The 17,128-nt window shown below is 56.6% G+C and overlaps 1 protein-coding gene across 1 annotated transcript; it reads right to left on the bottom strand.

The window, feature by feature from the left end:
• Positions 1-10,688: 10,688 nt before the first annotated feature.
• FZD10 (frizzled class receptor 10) lies at positions 10,689-12,404 on the bottom strand. The gene has a single exon (XM_049769245.1). The coding sequence runs from the start codon at positions 12,312-12,314 to the stop codon at positions 10,689-10,691; it is 1,626 nt and encodes a 541-aa protein (XP_049625202.1). The 5' UTR covers positions 12,315-12,404.
• Positions 12,405-17,128: the final 4,724 nt, after the last annotated feature.

The following is a 17,128-nucleotide window of genomic DNA, read 5'->3' as shown; positions in this document are numbered from 1 at the left end:
CCCTGCACTCTCTGCCTCTGCGTGATTTCTCCTGCTTTATTCAAAGAAAACAAACAGAACCCCAGCGGTCACTCATGGCATTTGCCTGTGCCTCTCCCCGCCCACCCCCAACCCCCATTCTGGTAGAGCCGGGAAGGGGCTGGTTTCATCACAGAAGTTAAGGCCAGGATAGGCAGCCCTGCTGGGCTCTGTCTGGCCTCCATGAGATCTTTGTTCTCGTGACCACCTGCATGGAGCCGAGCCCTGGGGAAGCCTGAAGATCCCAAGGTTGGGGGCAGGACCCCAGCGGGCAGCGGCTCTGGCAGGCTTGTGGTCCGACTCTGAGTCCTCTACTAGAGTTGAACCCTGAAGCGTGGCCCGAGCCAGGGCAGAAGGTGCCTCAGTCCCAGCACCAGGCTTTAAGCAGGCTCCGTGTGTGCCGGCCCTGCCCTCAGAAACAAGCTCATTTTCCGGGGCGATGCAGAGCTCAGATGGCGCCTGCAGCCCCCGCTGAGAACCAGCAATTAGCCCCTCTCCTGCCTGGGGGTGGGGGTGCAGCCTCGGCCTTTGTTCTGTTGAACTCATTTTCTTCCGCAGGAAACCCAGATGACGGCTGCCCGTGTCCGTCTGTCCATCCGTCTCTCGAGCCACAAACGCTTATCAACCTGGAACCCGCTTCACAGACTGTCCCTGGCAGCACAGGAAATGGGGTTACTTGACGGGATGCCTGCTGGGCCAAGTGCTAGAGGAGCCCCATCCTCCTGGTCAGACAGACATGAGGGCCGTGGTGGCTATGGGGGGGGGGCTGCTGATCTGGGTACGGCCCCCATTCCTGCATCAGAATCCAGCAGAAAGTTGCGGAGTAGGATGGAAGGCCTGGAAAGGTGAAAGGTGAGGGGCTGAAACAGGCCATGGGCCACTTCAGGGGCTGCCATCCGGGGCTACCTCAGCTGGTGGGTGCCAGGGGACATGTGTGAGGATGAGTCGGTCCCCGGATGGCCAGTGTTCAACTCTCAGACTCCCCTAGGACAGGTCTGGCAGCTGAGTTGGTCCTGGGCACGCGGGCAGGACCCAGCAAAGCACAGGCCATGTCCCTGCGATGCCTCTGGATGTTTCTGGAAGCTTCTGATCTTAGGATTAACCTGTTTCTGTGTCACAGTGATTGGCAGGCTCAGAGAGGATCCATATGCAAACTCTGATGACCGGTTTGAAACGTATTCAAACTCTGATGAGCAAGGCCGAGCTCTCCTGGCCCAAATCTGGAAGGGTTCTCTGCAGGGCCTTGATTAACAGTCTTGTTGCTGAAAGACCCATGAGGTCCCTCCTTTTCTGGTTTTTGGGAAGGCCACAGGCAGGGTCGGGGGATAGGTTGGCTCACATGGAAGCTCCTAGACTAATACGCACACCACACCATCGCCAACTCTGGCACTGGGGCTCAAAAGACAGTCCCCCAGAGTTTTGCTGCTGAAAAACAGAGAGGGGGTTTCCGTGCCTCCCGACGGGTATTCTGGGATTCAATATGGGGGGTAGGGTGGGCAAAGCACAGCTTGAACGAGGCTGTCCAGGGAAGACCCCCCCCCCCGCCACACACACACCTGACCTCCTGATTTCAGAAATGTCCTTGGGGTCAGATGTCGCAGGTAGGGGCTCCCTTCCTCCATCCATGGGGATAGTCCTACTCCCTCTATAGGAGATAGGGGCTCAGAGGTGTGAGCAGAAAGACTTGGGCAGTGTTTGGGGGTATATTCTGGTGCAGGGCCTGGGGGCACATTCTGCTTGTCCTCACCCACCACATACCGCCTCTCCGGGGGCTTCTGTTCTGCCATGTAAGCTACAGGACAGGGGCCAGACAAGACAGAAGGCCAGTCAGTGTGTGTTTACGTGTTCATGTGAGTCTATGTGTGCACTTGAATATGAATATGTGTGTGCCTGGGAGTGTTTGCATGTGAGTCTATGTGCCCCAGTGTGAATCTGGTTGAGTGTGTGTGTGTGTGTGTGTGTGTATGTGAGTCTGTGTGCATGTCTGTGCACGCATCTATCCCGAGAGTCCCCAGAACCTCCTGCCCCTCTTCACACACCCTCCTGGGTGGGGCTGGGGTGTCTCCTTTTTCTGGAAAGTTCTGGAAAGTTCCTCGGAGGCTGCCTCAGTCACTTGCTGAGCTGTGTGTGTATACTGCCTAGACCTGCCTGCTACTTGCTGTTTCCTCCAGGGAGGGGCTCACGCAGGCACCCCCTGTTTTCTGAGTGCAGCTCAAGGCTGTGTTTGCATCCCAGGGACTCTACAGAATCCTGCAGCCTGGGGGACCATGGCAGCTGCACAGGAAAGGAGGATGGTGGACATGGAAGAGTGGCGTCCTGCAGACAGATGGACAGGGAGGTTCAAGCACCCAGTGCAGGGGAAGTTTGCTGCTGGAATGAAGAGGGGTGAGGAGGAGCCACGGGTCCTGGCCCAGGTGCAGGCAGCAGGGGCTGCCCCAGGGAACCTGCTCACATTCAGACTTGCCGGCTGCCGTGGGGCCTGCAGGTGGAGGTGCAGCTCGGAGGGGGACCAGGGAACGAGCCAGGAGCTGAGCGGGTGCCCTGGGGACAGCTTGGAGAGCGGCTGCTGAGACACCTCAGCACTCCACCTGCTGGGACACCCTCAGGCCCTACTTGCGCCACACCCACTGGGCACCAGGTTGGGTGGGATCCACTGTCCCTGTGGATGGAGAGTGACATCCCCATGTGTTTTGACCAGACAAAACCCCACCAAAAGAGGGTTAGGGGGCTGGAGAGATAGCACAGCGGTAGAGTTTGCCTTGCATGCAGCTGATCCGGGACTGATGGTGGTTTGACTCCTGCATCCCATGTGGTCCCCCGAGCCTGCCAGGAGTGATTTCTGAGAGCAGAGCAGGGAGTGGCCCCTGGGCACTGCCAGGTGTGACCCCTTACACCTCAAAAAAAGGTTAGGAGCAGGATTTAATTGAGGGAGAGGCAAAGCAGGGAGGCCAGGGCCTTGCAGCCAGCCCTCTTGGCAGAGAGAGGGAGGAAGAGGGCCAAGGTTGGGACCAGGGAAAGGAGTCAGACCAGAGGAAAGGAAACAGTAGGAGAGGCAGAAAAAGGCAGCAGGAATGGAGTCCTTAAATAGCTTCTCCAGCAGTTTGGCAGTGGCCATCCAGCAGGAGCAAATGAGTCGACCCCTAGCACTCAGCCCTGGCTTTATATTCCCCCCCCCAACTGCCATCCTGTGGCAGTTAAGAGGGCCTCTGGTAACTGACCTCTTTACCCTTAATGTAGGGGTCTCAAACTCGAGGCCCGCAGGCCGTTTGCGGCCCTCCGTACAACATTTTGTGGCCCTGCCCTAGAGAAATCTTTTTTTGTTTTGTTTTGTTTTAGTTGTTTGGGTCACACCCCCCAATGTTCAAGGCTTACTACTGACTTTGCACTCAAGGATCACCCCGACTTTGCCTCCTGCAGCCCCCAGGTAAATTGAGTTTGAGACCCCTGCCTTAAAGGGATAGTAGCAACTTGTGGCTAACCTGGGGCCATAAGTCTCTGTTTCCTTATTCCAAGATGGAGGGAGAGTGGACAGAGGAGAGTGACCATCCCCATAGATAGAGGAGGAGAGTGACTGTCCCTGGGGATGGAGGAGAATGACCATTTCCATGGCCACCCAGTCAGCTTAGCCAGTTCAGTTCTGGTTGCTCTGTGTCCACAGTCCTGTCCCCAGCACCCCCCTATCTCCCACCCACAGGGTCCTTCTAGGAACAACCAGTGTCTGGAGGCTGGGCTGAGCGGGTTTTTCAGGCCCTGGGACCCGCTGGTCTGGTCTGGCCTGAGGCGGGACCTGAATAGTGAGGAGGTGAGAATGTTCCTGCTTCCAGCTTGTGGGTTCCCAGCCCACATCCTGGAGTGACCCCAGAAGAGCTGCCAGAACCAGATTCTGCAGAGCTGTGGCTGGTTCCTAACTGTTGAATGGTGGGTTGTGTGTTCTACAATCCCCAGACAGGGAGCGGGGTCCCCATGCCCCAAGTCTGGGTAGGACAAGAGATGCAGGACTGGCAGCAACTCTGACTCAGAAAATAATTTATGCAGGCTCCCTGATGGCTCTGGCACCCAGTGTGCGGCCCACGGGGTGCAGAGGGGATGCTCAGAGTGGGGGGATGCTCCCTCTGAGGACACGGTTGTCCTGTCAGATGATGCAGAAAACCTGTCACACTCCCATGTCCATTTTGGGAACGTGGCCCGGTGGGAGACACTAATGTTCTAAAGCATCACCACTGAGGCAGAGGGGTCGAGGGGCTGAGGAGCTGAGAGGACTGAGGGAACTGAGGGGATTGAGGGGCTGAGGAACTGAAAGCTGAGAGGCTGATGGGCTGAGGGGCTTGAGTGATTGAGGGGCTGAGAGGCTGGGGGGTTTAAGAAGACTGAGGGGCTGTTGGGCTGAAAAGGCAGAGGGGGATGAGGGGCTGAAAGGGCTGAGGAGGCTGACTGAGGTTGAAGGGCTGAGGGGCCTGAGTGACTGAGGGGCTGAGGGGGCTGACGGACTAGAGGGCTAAGGGAGCTGAGAATCTGTGGGGACTGAGACAGCTGAGAAGGCTAAGGGACTGAGAGGACTGAGGGGCTGAAAGGGAGGGCTGAGGGGACTGGGGAGAAGAGAGGGATGAAGGGTGAGATGGAGAGAGATGGAAAGGGATAGGGAGAAGGGAAAAGGGAGAGGCAGGCACTAGAACTTGCCTTGCCACGGAAAGGAGTGTGTGGTTGTTCCCTGTCTCTTACTCCCGCCATCTCTGTGGACTCGCCCGTCCTTCCTCGTCTTCTCCCTATGAACACATGTGGGGTGTGTTCCTACAGAAGAAAGCAGGAGGAAGCAGAGCCAAGCCCCCCCCTCCCGGCACCAGCGGCCTGGAAGGGACTGAAGCATTTGCTAACATGTGTTACTCAGGGAAGCAGAGACAGTTCGGTCACTAGTTCTTTCTTCAGACAAGGAGAGGCGTTTAAGAAGCTCAGATGGGCCATTAGGGAGCAGCCGAAGGGCGCTGCTGGCCTGGCTGTGGCTGCCTCTTGTGACACACCTGGCCCCTTGCCACGCTAATAACCAGTTTCTCCATAATCACCTTAATGACTCTATAATACCCAGAGGATTTGCCACCATCCGCCAGCTAGTCGGCCTGGTGGTGGATGTTCGGGTTGTCCCGGTGGCTGATGGGATCAGCAGGGGCTGGTCACAGCCCCCAAGGTCACACCTGGGACTGTAGGCCGCCACCCCACGCCAAGTGGAGTTGCTGCCTCTTGGGTCGCTCGGTATCGCCAGGACTGTGGCTAGTCGGAAGACTTGTATAAGGTCCGGGGCCAGAGCCTCAGCGCTGCAGAAATAAGTACAACAGCTTGTCCATTCGGCTGAAATAGCACGTTTTTATAAAGTGTCCTTTTAGTTCCTGGCATGAATGTTTCTGTGTTTCCTTTCTTCTCACTGCTGACCCATGCAACAGGTGGAAAATGCTGGTGTTTTTTTCTTTTATTGTTTATAAAGACTTTTCTTTTTTTAAAAGCCAGTCAAATTGAGCAGTGGGGGGAGTTATATACTAACTTTTGTGATACTAAAGGTACTAAGTTCTGATAAACCACTGCCATCGGATCAGCCGTTTATGAAGATTTTTCATTAGAAAAGAACCTTTTGCAGTTTTTCACTTATGTGTGATCGAATCGCCTTTCATTTTAATTTATTTTGGGGGAAAGGGCAACCCTGTTGGAACTCCTGGGTTACTCCTGCACAGAACTTACTCCTGGCAGTTTTTTTTGGGGGGGGTATATGGGATGCCGCAGATTGAACCGGGGTTACCAGCATGCAAGGCAACTGTCCTACATGCTGTTGTATGGCTCTGGCCCTCATCTTTTATTTTAAAGGGTTTTGCTTTGCTGCCATGCTAAGACTATTTCTGTTAAGTATATTAAAAAGATTCACCTATGTAGGCTTTCCCCTAAATGATCAACTTAGATAATATTCCCTCTTTATGGCACTATCTTTTAAACCCTTAAAATAAATCTTGTGGATGGTGCAATAAACAATACAGCTGTGAGGGCACTTGCCTTACATGCAGCCAATTTGGGTTTGATCCCCAGTAGGGGGATATGGTTCTCTGAGTCCTTCTAGGAGTAATTCCTGAGTGCAGAGCTAGGAGTAACCCCTGGGCATTGGTGGGGATAACCCCAAAACAACCCCCCCAAAAAACAATTAAAAAAGTGGGGCCCAGAGAGGCGTGCTTTGTGTACCAGAGGCTCAATTTATTCTGGGCCATACTCTGCCTATGAGCCTGGCTGTGACCTTCAACCCTGGGGGCTCTGGGTAGTTCCCCCCACACTCCCTCACTCAACCCCCAAATTCAAAATGCTTCTGGATGATAGTGGTGAGGTGGGGATCTAATACGAGTTTCCCAGAATCTCAAACAAGCCCCAATGCGACCAGTTCTTTGTCGCTTGTTGGAAATAAAATTTTAAATATTTGGGGATCTCAAGGGTGTTCTGTTTTTATGCCTGTTTCAATAACCAAACGATAAAATTTTCTCTCTGATGAGCTTCCTGGGAGCAGTGTGTCTGCCCACTGGGCATTCGCTCACACTCGTTGAATTGAATATCGCTTTACAGAGTAAAAAAGAAGGAAAGGTAATTTTGGGGGGCCATGGAAATCATCTTATATTTGGGATTAATTGGGCATAATTGCTACTGCGACATGTAAGATTTTTCTGATGATCAGAACCAAATACTTGCAGCTCCCTTCGTAGTAGTAATAGAATTGATCTCTTTAGGAGATTTTACACACACATAGGGGGCTTCTAGACTCAGGTCCTATGTTATTTTTGGGGGGGCAGCACTCAGGGGTTACTCCTGGTTCTGTGCTCAGAAATCTCTTCTGGCTCGGGGGACCATATAGGATGCCAGGAATCAAATCATCGTCCATCCTGGGTCAGCCATGTGCAAGGCAAATGCCCTACCACTGTGCTACCACTCTGGCCCTTACTCAGGCCCTATGTTTTTATTTTTTGCTTGCTTGTTTTGTTTTATTTTTGGACCACACCTGGTGGCACTTAGGGGTTACTCCTAGCTCTGTGCTCAGGAATCACTCCTGGCAGGTTCAGACCCTGTGGGTTGCCAAGGATCAAACCTGGGTCAGCCGCATGCAAGGCAAATGCCTTTCGTCCCTTCGGTGCTACCTCTCTGGTTCCATCCGAACCCAGGTTTTGACAGAACCACCAAGACCTTCTTCATTTCCATTGTTTCTGGCTGCACTGGGAGGTCTGGGTCACAACACTCTGGCTCTGGTCTCCTCCTGCTTTGCTCCAGGGGGTTGGCCATGTTCTTAGCCACAAATGATGGCAAGTTCCACGAGTCTTACCTCCTCTGTCTTCAGTCATTGCCCTGTGCAGGGGTGAAGCTGACCTCCAGGGTGAGCATGGCAAGCCCAGACCAGGTGGTCCCCCATGACCCCCCGAGAGCCAAGGAAGAAGGGGAGACACTGCAGGAGATGCTGGCAAGAGGCACTTAGGCATTGGGAGGAGCCTGACTGTCCTGTAGGGAGGACAGTTCACCTCAGACGGTGGCCTGGGGGGGTGGGGGACCCTGCATGTACCTGTTGATGTATTTAAGGGAATTAGTCAATGTGCCTTTAAGGGGCAATGACCCCCCCCAACAGCAATTGGACTGGGACACACCCCCTAGACTGGAACTCTTGCCCCTGTAACTGACAACTGCCCTAAGCATAGAAAGGTAAAAAGCCTGGTACTTTGGGGGATCCAGGAGGAAACCTGAGCCTGAAATAAAGCATCAATCAGCAAGATGCTACTCGCTCTCCCTTTATCCTGCTCTCATTTTTAAACTTTATTTATTTATTGATTCATTGATTGGTTTCAGGGCCATACCCAGCAGAGCTCAGAGGTCACTCTTGGCTCAGCAGTAAATTGCCCCTGGCAGGCTGTGGGACCATATGGGATGCCGGGAATCAAACCGGGTCCCTCCCAGTCGGTGGTATGCAAGGCAAACAACCCACCACTGTGCTACTCTCTGCCCCCCCTCCCCGTGCTTGAACCCAGAGCTATAAGCCTCATCCTGAGATCTCTCTCTCTCTCCCTCTCCCCCTCTCTCTTTCTCTCTCATCCATCCACTCCCACTTCAGAAGATAAGCAGAAATAAATACAAAGATGTTTCTCCTCCTCTCCTCCTTTTCTCTCTCTCTGTCTCTCTCTGACTGCTTGTGCTAAGAGGTCACTACATTTTGTCTCAGTTACAGGGTGGGTTCGGGCATGGTCCTACCCCTGGACAGAATCCTAGTGGTTCCAGAGGACAGACGGAAGACCTGAAGGTCTGTCTGGGTGCCATGTTCTAACCCTTGGCTTGGCCAGCCCTTACCCAGGCAGCTGCTCCCCTTGCTCTGCCTCCATTAGCTCAGGCCCGTGGCTTGGCCTCGGGTCCGAATGCTGAGTCATGATAGTGCTGCTCCCATTTCCCCACCCTGAGCTGGCGGCTTCCTCCACGCCCATCTGTGTGTGACAGGCACAGCCTTGTGGGCAGGTGCCGGTGCCCACTGGCTGTCCCCAGTGCCCCCTTCTCCCACCTGGTGATGAGTAGGATGTACCCGGGCAGGAAGTTCTTGATCAGATCTGGGTTCACTTGCCCACACAGGGAAGATGTCACTCACAAGTACAAATGCACCTCACTGGGTGGAGGGGAGCAATGGGAAACCATGTTGGCAGCTCAGAGGGGCCCTAACACCGGTGAGGGAATGCTGGCCTATGAGGTGGGTGAGCCTGTGCATGATCCTGAGGACACCTCCCCCACACTACATGGGTGCAGTGAGGGACCTGAGTGCAGTGTGGGACATGGGTCAAGTGGCTGACAGAGCAGAGAGGCTCATAGAGCACTTGACAAGGCTCACAGAGCACAGAGATGAGGCTACAGGACCTACGGGGACTTGTGTTTATGGTCCCTCTTCTGCCTTTTCTATGGAAACTCCTCGGAGGCAGAGCTGCTCCTGGTTTTGTGTGAATGACCTTGCATGTCCTCAGCTGACCCCAAGATGGCTGTGCTCCTGTCTGCTGTAGTGACCTGGCTGTCATGAGACCCTAACACTGAGGGCTAATGGAACTGTGAGGGACCAAACACTGTCCTTAGGAACTGGCCTCCGAGGTGCAGCAGACCAACTGTTTAGACACCAGTCCCCAGGACTCCCAGTTCCTGCTGGCCTGGCATTGGGTACCAGCAGGGTCCCTAGGATGGTAGGTTCACTCAGACACCCTTCCAGGATGGGCTACCCTCAGGGGTCCTCCCCTGGGACCTACGTTTTTAGCCCTGGGGTCCTTGTCAAAGGCAGTGGGCGAGGAGAGAACTGGGCCAAAGCAAACACCCAGCTGATGCCCTTGGCCTGGCCGGGTCTGCCAGCCGCACTCCACCTGGTGCCAGCTTTCAGCTGCCCGTTCTGGCTCCTCCTCCACAACCCTGGCTGGCACTCTGCGGTCAGGTCAGCTCCCGGCTCTTGGGTTAAATCTCTTCCAGGGCAGCTCCCTGAGCAGACACCTTGCCTGAGGCCGAGCTGGGCCAAGGGCACAGCCGGGTCGGAACTGGAGGGCTTAAATTCAAGGACCCAGCCAGGGAAGCATCTGGCCACACCATCCTGCGCGAATCCCTGAAACATCTCCTGGCCCTTCTTTGGAGCAAGTCTCCATCCTGTCCCCTGCCACTAGTTAGTTAGTGAGGCTCTGGGGACAGAGAGGGCGTCAGGCCTCTTTCGTTGCGCGTATGAGCACAGAAACAGGGTCTCTCTCCATAGCTCAAGGAGACCAGAGCCCCCCAACTCTACACCCATACAACACAGGCTGGAGGAAGGGGTCCCGCACACTTCTGTCCTACTTCCGGAAACTGTCTGACAAGAGTTCCCAGAAGCCCGGGGAGGGCCTTTCCAGTCACCCCTCTGTCCGGGACACCACAAAAGTAAGCCCAAGGCTGCCCCTGCTCTTTATGAGGACATTCCTTTTGTGGCCTTTTGTGTGGCCGAGCACTCACTTCCTTTTATTTGCAGGGAGAGAGGCAAGACGGGTCTTGGCCTGCATTGCACCATGCCCAGCCCCCCAGTCCCCCACCCACTATGCGGAGAAAGACCTTCAGGAGGGGGCCCGGAGCTCGGTTAGTGCCGGCGGCAGGACTGTGGGACTCTATCTTCCAGCCACACACTGGGTCAGGTCTGAACCCCTAAAGTCCACCCCCCACAGGGAGACCTGACCCGCCCCCCCCCCCCCCGCCCCTCAGCAGCAACCCGAGTAGCTCATTTACTCTGCAAAGAAGTTACCTCTTGTCTTCTGATTTGCAAATGTAGGGCAAATACAGTTGTATATTTACGGGCAGCTTCTAAACAAAAGTTTTCTTCCCCGTGCGGAGTCAAGGACTTCACCACAAATTAGTTACGGTGGGGGTGGGGCTCCTCCAAAAAAACAAACCCCAAACTTGAAGCAGTGTTGTGTGTGTGTGTGTGTGTGTGTGTGTGTGTGTGTGCAAACTTTCAGTGTATCACAGCATCCTGAATCTCAGGGTAAAAACTTTCCACCCCCCCTTTATTTAAAAACAAAACAAAACCAAAACAAACGACAAAACACACAAAAAACCAACCATGAAAAGCACCAGAGTTAGAGCTTGGCCTGGCAGAGTGAACAACCCTCCTGGCCTGCCTCAGGGCCCCCAGTCTCTCACACCAGGCTGGGGGACTGGGCCGGGAGCTCGTATTTGCCCGGGTGAGTTTTGGGGGGGTGCTGAGCCTTTTTGTAAATCCCACAGCCCAGCGCACTGGCCGGCTTCCTCCGGCTCTTCCTCCGGAGGCTGCGGCTGCAGACAGTCCTCCAGGACTGCAGCGTCTTGGAGGTCCACACCCACATGCCACTGGTGATGCCCACGGCCAGCAGCATGAACACCTTCACCATGAAGATCTCCACGGCGGGGATGGAGGCGGCCAGCAGGCAGTCGGGGCTGCGGGAGTGGCCGTCCGTCCGGCAGGGCCGCTGCTGGGCCTGCGCCCGCCAGTGCTCCATGTTGAGGCGTTCGTAGAAGTAGCAGGCCAGGACGCAGGTGGCCGGGACCGTGTGCAGCACGGAGAAGAGCCCGATGCGTACCATGAGCTTCTCCAGCTTGTCCGTGTTCTCCCCGCCCGTCTTCATCACCCGGCGGATGTGAAAGAGGGCCACGAAGCCCGACAGGATGAAGGAGGTGCCCAGCACCAGGTAGCAGGCCAGCGGGGCCAGCACGAAGCCCGTGAGGGCGCCCACGTCCATGCTGCCCACGTAGCACAGGCCCGTGAGCTCGTCGCCCGCCACGCGCCGCATCACCAGCACCAGGATGGCCTTCACGGCGGGGATGGCCCAGGCCGCCAGGTGGAAGTAGCTGCTGTGCGCCTCGATGGCCTCGTGGCCCCACTTCTTGCCGGCCGCCAGGAACCAGGCGAAGGTGAGGATGACCCACCAGAGCGAGCTGGCCATGCCGAAGTAGTACAGCAGCAGGAAGACCAGCGTGCAGCCGGTGCTCTCCAGGCCCTCCTGGATCACGTACAGCTGCCCGCCGTCCCGGTCGCAGGCGATGCTCTCGGCGCCCGCGAAGAGCCGGATGATGTAGCCCACCGAGTAGACGCAGCAGCACATGGCGAGGAAGATGATGGGCCTCTCGGGGTAGCGGAAGCGCGCGGGGTCCAGGAGGAAGGTGAGCACGGTGAAGGCGCTGGAGAAGAAGCACAGCACCGACCACACGGCCAGCCAGGCCGCGGCGAAGCGCTTGTCGCGCCGGCTCCAGTACACGTCCACGCCGCGCGCGCACAGCGGGGCGCACGAGCCGCTCTTCTCCACGCGGTGGAACTTGCCCGGGTTGGCGCAGAGCCCGGGCCGCCCGGGGGTCGAGTCCTGGGGCTGCTGCGGCTCGTGGGGGGGCCGGTGCGGCCTGAAGAGCGGGGGGAAGAGGCCCGGCTCCTCGGAGGAGGAGGAGGAGGAGGCGTTGCTGGGCGCCTCCATGCACAGGTAGTTGGGGTCGTTCTGGTTGGGCAGCTTGCGGCAGTCCAGCGAGTCGGGCCACTGGAAGTGGAACTGCTCCATGATGGGCGAGCACTTGAGCCGGGCCTGCTCGCACATGACGCGGCAGGCGGGGATGGGCGCGGAGACCTGCTCGGTGCACATGGGCGCGTAGAGCGAGCAGAGGAAGAAGCGCAGGTGGCGGTGGCAGCCGTACTCCACCAGCGGCGCGAACTCGTGCAGCTGGATGGCCGCCTCGCGCTGGTTCTCGTGCGCCATGAGGTTGGGCATGCGGGTCATGTTGTAGCCGATGTCCTGGCACATCGGGATGTCGATGGGCTGGCACTTGCCGTCGCCGGGGCGCTCCAGGTCCAGGGAGCCGATGGCGGCGCAGGCGCCCAGGAGGCGCAGCACCAGCCACGGCACCAGGAGGGCCATGGTGGGGTGGGGTGGGGTGGGGTGGGGGTGGCGCGCGCCCCTCACCGCTGCGGGCTCAGCCGGGCGGGCCCTGGCTCCGGGACGGTCCCCCCGCAGCAAGGGCCAGGGCGCGCGCCCATGCCCGGGCCGCGCGTCGTCGGGCGCCGAGGCCCTCTCTCCAGGTCCACCCGATCTCGAGCAAGCTCTCCTTCTCTCCAGAACCCGGCGCACTCCCGAAGGCCAAGGACTCCTCCGGAGCTCCTGGGTGCGCCCCGGGGGCGGGCGCGTTCTGGACCCACACACACGGGCACCCCTGGCGGCTCGCCCTTCCCTCTGCGCGCGTCGGCGTCCGGGGAGGAGAAGACGCGCTCTGAGCCGACCCGAGCGGTGCCAAGGCCCCGCCTCGCCGCGCGCCCCGCCCCGCCGCTGCTTTGCTTTGCTTTGCATGAGAAAGCGGGGTCCCCGGGTGTGTGTGTGTGTGGGGGAGGCCTCGGCCTTCTCGGTCCCGCCCTCGGGGACCCCGCCTCCTGGGCGCCCGGCTTCTGGCTGGCTGTGCGCGCCCGCCCGCGCGCGCCCCGTTTGCGCCCCTCTTGCGCTCCTGGTGCTGCGCACCCTTGGAGCCTCCAAGTGCCAGCTCTTCCAGGGCGCAGCACGGGGGGCTGGTTTGGAAGTTCGGAGGTGGGTGGGTGGGTAGGTAGGTGGAGGGACCCGGGGCGCATCTTCTGGGTTTTATGGGGTGGGGTGGGGGGTGTCCCGGGCAGGGAGCGCTTTTTCAAAGCAAAGCAGTGGGATTTTGCGTTTTACAGCCCCTCCATAAAGTGGCCCGGAGCTTGTAAACCTGCCCGCACCTCCCCGCAGGCTCCGGGGAGGGGCGCGCCTGCAGATTTCAAAGGGGGCGCGCGGGGCCGGGCGAGGGGCGGGAGGCCCCCGCTGTGCGCATCTGTCCCCGCCGGTGCCCGCGCGCCCTCCGCTGGGGGAGGGGAGGCCGGAGGGTGGTGGGGTGCGCTGCCACTCTGGAGCCCAGACGCCCCCGATTTCTGGGGAGGGGCAGGCGCCTGCGCCACGCAGCTGTCGTGGAAAGTTGGAGGCGCGTTCCGATCCGAGCCCTCCCTGGTGGTGGGCCCCCTCACCCTGGGAGCCTGGCCTGCGGAGACCCTCCCCCCCAAAGCTTCTATCCTGGACCACTCCGTCTGCCCCTCTCCTACCCCCACCCAGGCCTGCGCCGGGTTGGGACTCCCTAGATTGATATGGTCGCCCCGAGGGTCCCTCTTGTGGCCTCCAAGCCCCAGGGTGGGAGGCTGCAGGACATTCCCATGTGGGAGAACAGGGGTGCCTTGGGTGTGGGCGTGGGGTACTCCAGGGGGGGCTTAGTCCAGCTCTTTGCACAGAACTTTGAGGTGCAGCGGGGACTCCTTGGTGCCACATGGAGCCCACATCTAGGTGGCAGCTCCAGGAAGGGGAAGCTCCAGCCGCAGAGCTTCTAAGGTGTGGCCAGAGGCCCCAGACAAGCCACTTAGTCACCCACCAGCCCGTGACAACATCCACCCTAGCCTGTCCGGGCATCCATCCACCCATCCATGTATTCTTCCACCCACCCACCCATCCACCATGCATGCATGCCTCCAACCATCCATCCAGCCCATCCAGCAATCCATCCACCTACCCACCCACCCATCCACCCAGCTGTCTGCCCATCTCCCAACTCTATTTCAGCCAGTCAGCAATTCCACCTCCTAGCAGAGGTTTTCTGAGATTGTGTGTGTGTGTGTGTGTGTGTGTGTGTGTGTGTGTGCGCGTGCGCACATGGCTAAGGTCCCAGAATGAAGAGGGGAGACTAGGTGACTCACTGGTCTCAAGCCCAGTCCCTCTGGAGTGTCCTGCACCAGGGATACCGCAGAGAGGCCTCCCTTAAGACCGCAGGGCTGTGGCCCTTTCTTTACAGGCCCCTCTTAGTCTCCATCAGCCACCGGGGATCCCTTTCAGTAGAGTGAACTGTCCAAACCTTTCCAGAGAATATATCCCTTGACCCTTCTAGAATTGTCCTTCCTTTTTACTTCTTTCCCCTCCTTATTTGCCTCCCTCACACACTCCTGGAAATTTGCACGTGGAAGGGAAAGGGATTGTGCCAAAGGGGGGTCCTGGGCCCTCCTCTTCCATCCTTTATGTGCTGTTTTAATCCAGCCGCGCTCAGGCCCATTCTTCTAGCTCTGGCCACTTCACATTTCTTTCTTCTCCATTTTTTTTTTTTTAATAAAAATGTTGCACAAGAGCCTGTCTCTTTCTGCCCAGCTGAGCTGAAAACCAACAAATAGACATTATTATTATAGGGGGGAAAAACACCACAAAAATCAGAGGATTCGTAGAAATCAGCAACGGGAAGATAACTCTGTAACTAATAAATGAAAAGGGCCTTTTGATGGCTCCAGCTGAAAAGATATTTTCTTTTCTTTTCCGTGTGTGGGATTTGAGCCTCTGGTTCCAAGGAGCCAGAACTCCCGCTGCTGCCGGGGCCGACGGCCGCCCCCCTCTGGCAAACGTTATGGGGAATTGGGAAGAATTTTACGGCTGTCTCCTGCTCAGCGCTTTTTTCTTTTGTCTTCTTTGAAGAATGACTTTAGACATTTTATTTACATATTTAACCATGGATGAAAGGGGGAGTGAAAAGAAAGCATTTGAGCTGGCCTGGGAATAGTAATATGTTTAAATTAATGGGAATTTTACTCAGTGTTTAATGAAACTTTATAATTAAAAGCAATTTCAACTAGCAGGCAGGGGCCCAAAATGATTTTCACCCCAACTAGCTACAAGAAGTACGTTTCTGTAAATACCTATCAATGGCAGAGAGTTAATCTTAAAAATATCTACCTTTAAGCTTTTCCAAATGTTCATCCTGAGAAATGTTAAGAATATTCTAGGAAAGATGTATTTATTGATTTATTATTTTAATTTTTCTTTAGGAAAAGAAATAGTTTAGGAGTCAGGCAACATTTTGAAGCAGAAGTAAATACTTTTGAGGAGAGAGAGAGCGAGAGAGAGAGAGAGAGAGAGAGAGAGAGAGAAAGAGAGAGAGAGAGATTGATTTCTATAATTGTAGCAAAGTCGAAAATTGAAAAAAAAAACCCTCTGATAGACATTGCTGAAAATCAAAGTTCAGTTACCTGTTATGTTCCAGGCCATGGAAATAACAAAGGGGGGGGGAGGATGGTGGTTCCGAAATGAGATTAGAACTCACATAATCTCTTTAAGATAAAAATCCTAACAATTCAGCCACTGAGAAATGACACTCAAGCCCTCAGCCTTGGGGGGTGTATGTGGGGCCTCTAGGGAGCAGGTGAAAGGAAAGGAAGGGAGAGAGGGAGACATGGGGTGTCCCTGGGGAAGCAGCAGTCTCTCCTCTCCTTTCCCTGCCCTGGCTGGCTCCTGGGGCATGTTTTTGTGTGCGTCTGTGCCCCTTCTCCCCCCTGACCCCCTTCCTCTGAACAAACTAAATGTCAAGATTTCAGGCATGGGACACATGGAAAATTCTCTTTTCTAACCCAGGGGGCAGGTTGTGACCCCGTGCCCCACATATTTTTTTTTTCTCCGAGAAAAATACCTTGATTGGTTGGGAGGGAAACTTCGTTGGGTGCCCCCCACCCCCAGAGAACCAAAGCGAATTGCCACCCCTGGAACTGGCACAAAAAGTTTGAATCACACTCAACCCACAGGAGCTTGGAGCAGCGGGTCTGGCCTGAGCACCCCCCAATCCCCCCCCCCCCAAAAAATCCAGGCCGGCACTGGCTGGCTGGGGGTCCGGGAAACACTTAGGCCGCTATTCTGAAGGCCGCTGCCCTTGAAATATTAGCAGCCTGCCAGGGCGCGTGTGAATTGCAAATCAGAGCGAGGCCCTAATCCCCCTTTCATGGCCTGCTTTGGAGGACCGCGGAGGCTCCCCACGGCTTTCGGGGCAGCCTCCCCTCTCTTCCCACACTCCCAAAGACAACAAGGCAGACAGACACCCTCCAACCAAATTAGATTAAACTCCTTCCCTCGACGTGGCTTTAGCCTTTTCTCTGCCGGGGCACCCCTTGGAGCCTCCGTGCTTAAAGACACAGCGTCTCTTTTTCAGCCTGACGGCAGGCTCAGAGGAAGGGGGCAGGCTGGCCCCATTCCCAGCTTCAACCCCCCAAAGCATTCGGACTCCACCTGTGGGGTGAGCCGGCTCCTGTCCCAGAAGAAGGCTTGTAGAGGGGGGACAGGACAGACTGGGTTGTAAAGCACCCCAGGAGGGTCTGCCTGCACGACCCCCCCATCCCCTGCAGCTGAAGCTCAGAGGCTCCTTGGGGAAACTGTGGGGCACAGTGTGAGGCAGGGGGTGTCCAGGCTGCTCCTGTTCCCAGGCCTGGATTTCAGGGCCCACCTGCTTTCTTCCTTCTGCTCCCTGCTTATCCCCTCGGTCCAGCACAGGGGCAGGAGAAAGGCCACCTCCAGGGACACTGGCTGCCTTGAGCCCCAGCTCAGTGCTGGCAAAAGTGCCGGTCTGGTTCTCTGGGCCAGCCCCCTTCCCCACCCCTTCTGGGTTCAGGACAAGCAATCCTTGCCCTGTGCCTCAGTTTCCCTTCCTGGGAAATGGGGAGCAGGCCCAGGTGGAAGGGGGCTGTCTGATTACCCCTGTGTAGGCACTGGGAGAGGCGGGACTTGGCGCAGATACAGGATCCTGGGTGGGTTTGGAAACCCCCAAG

The sequence above is a fragment of the Suncus etruscus genome, chromosome 2 (assembly GCF_024139225.1).
Source record: "Suncus etruscus isolate mSunEtr1 chromosome 2, mSunEtr1.pri.cur, whole genome shotgun sequence".
NCBI lineage: Eukaryota > Metazoa > Chordata > Mammalia > Eulipotyphla > Soricidae > Suncus > Suncus etruscus.
The sequence above is the reverse complement of the archived record's forward strand: the minus strand, read 5'-3'. Positions and strand labels throughout refer to the sequence as shown.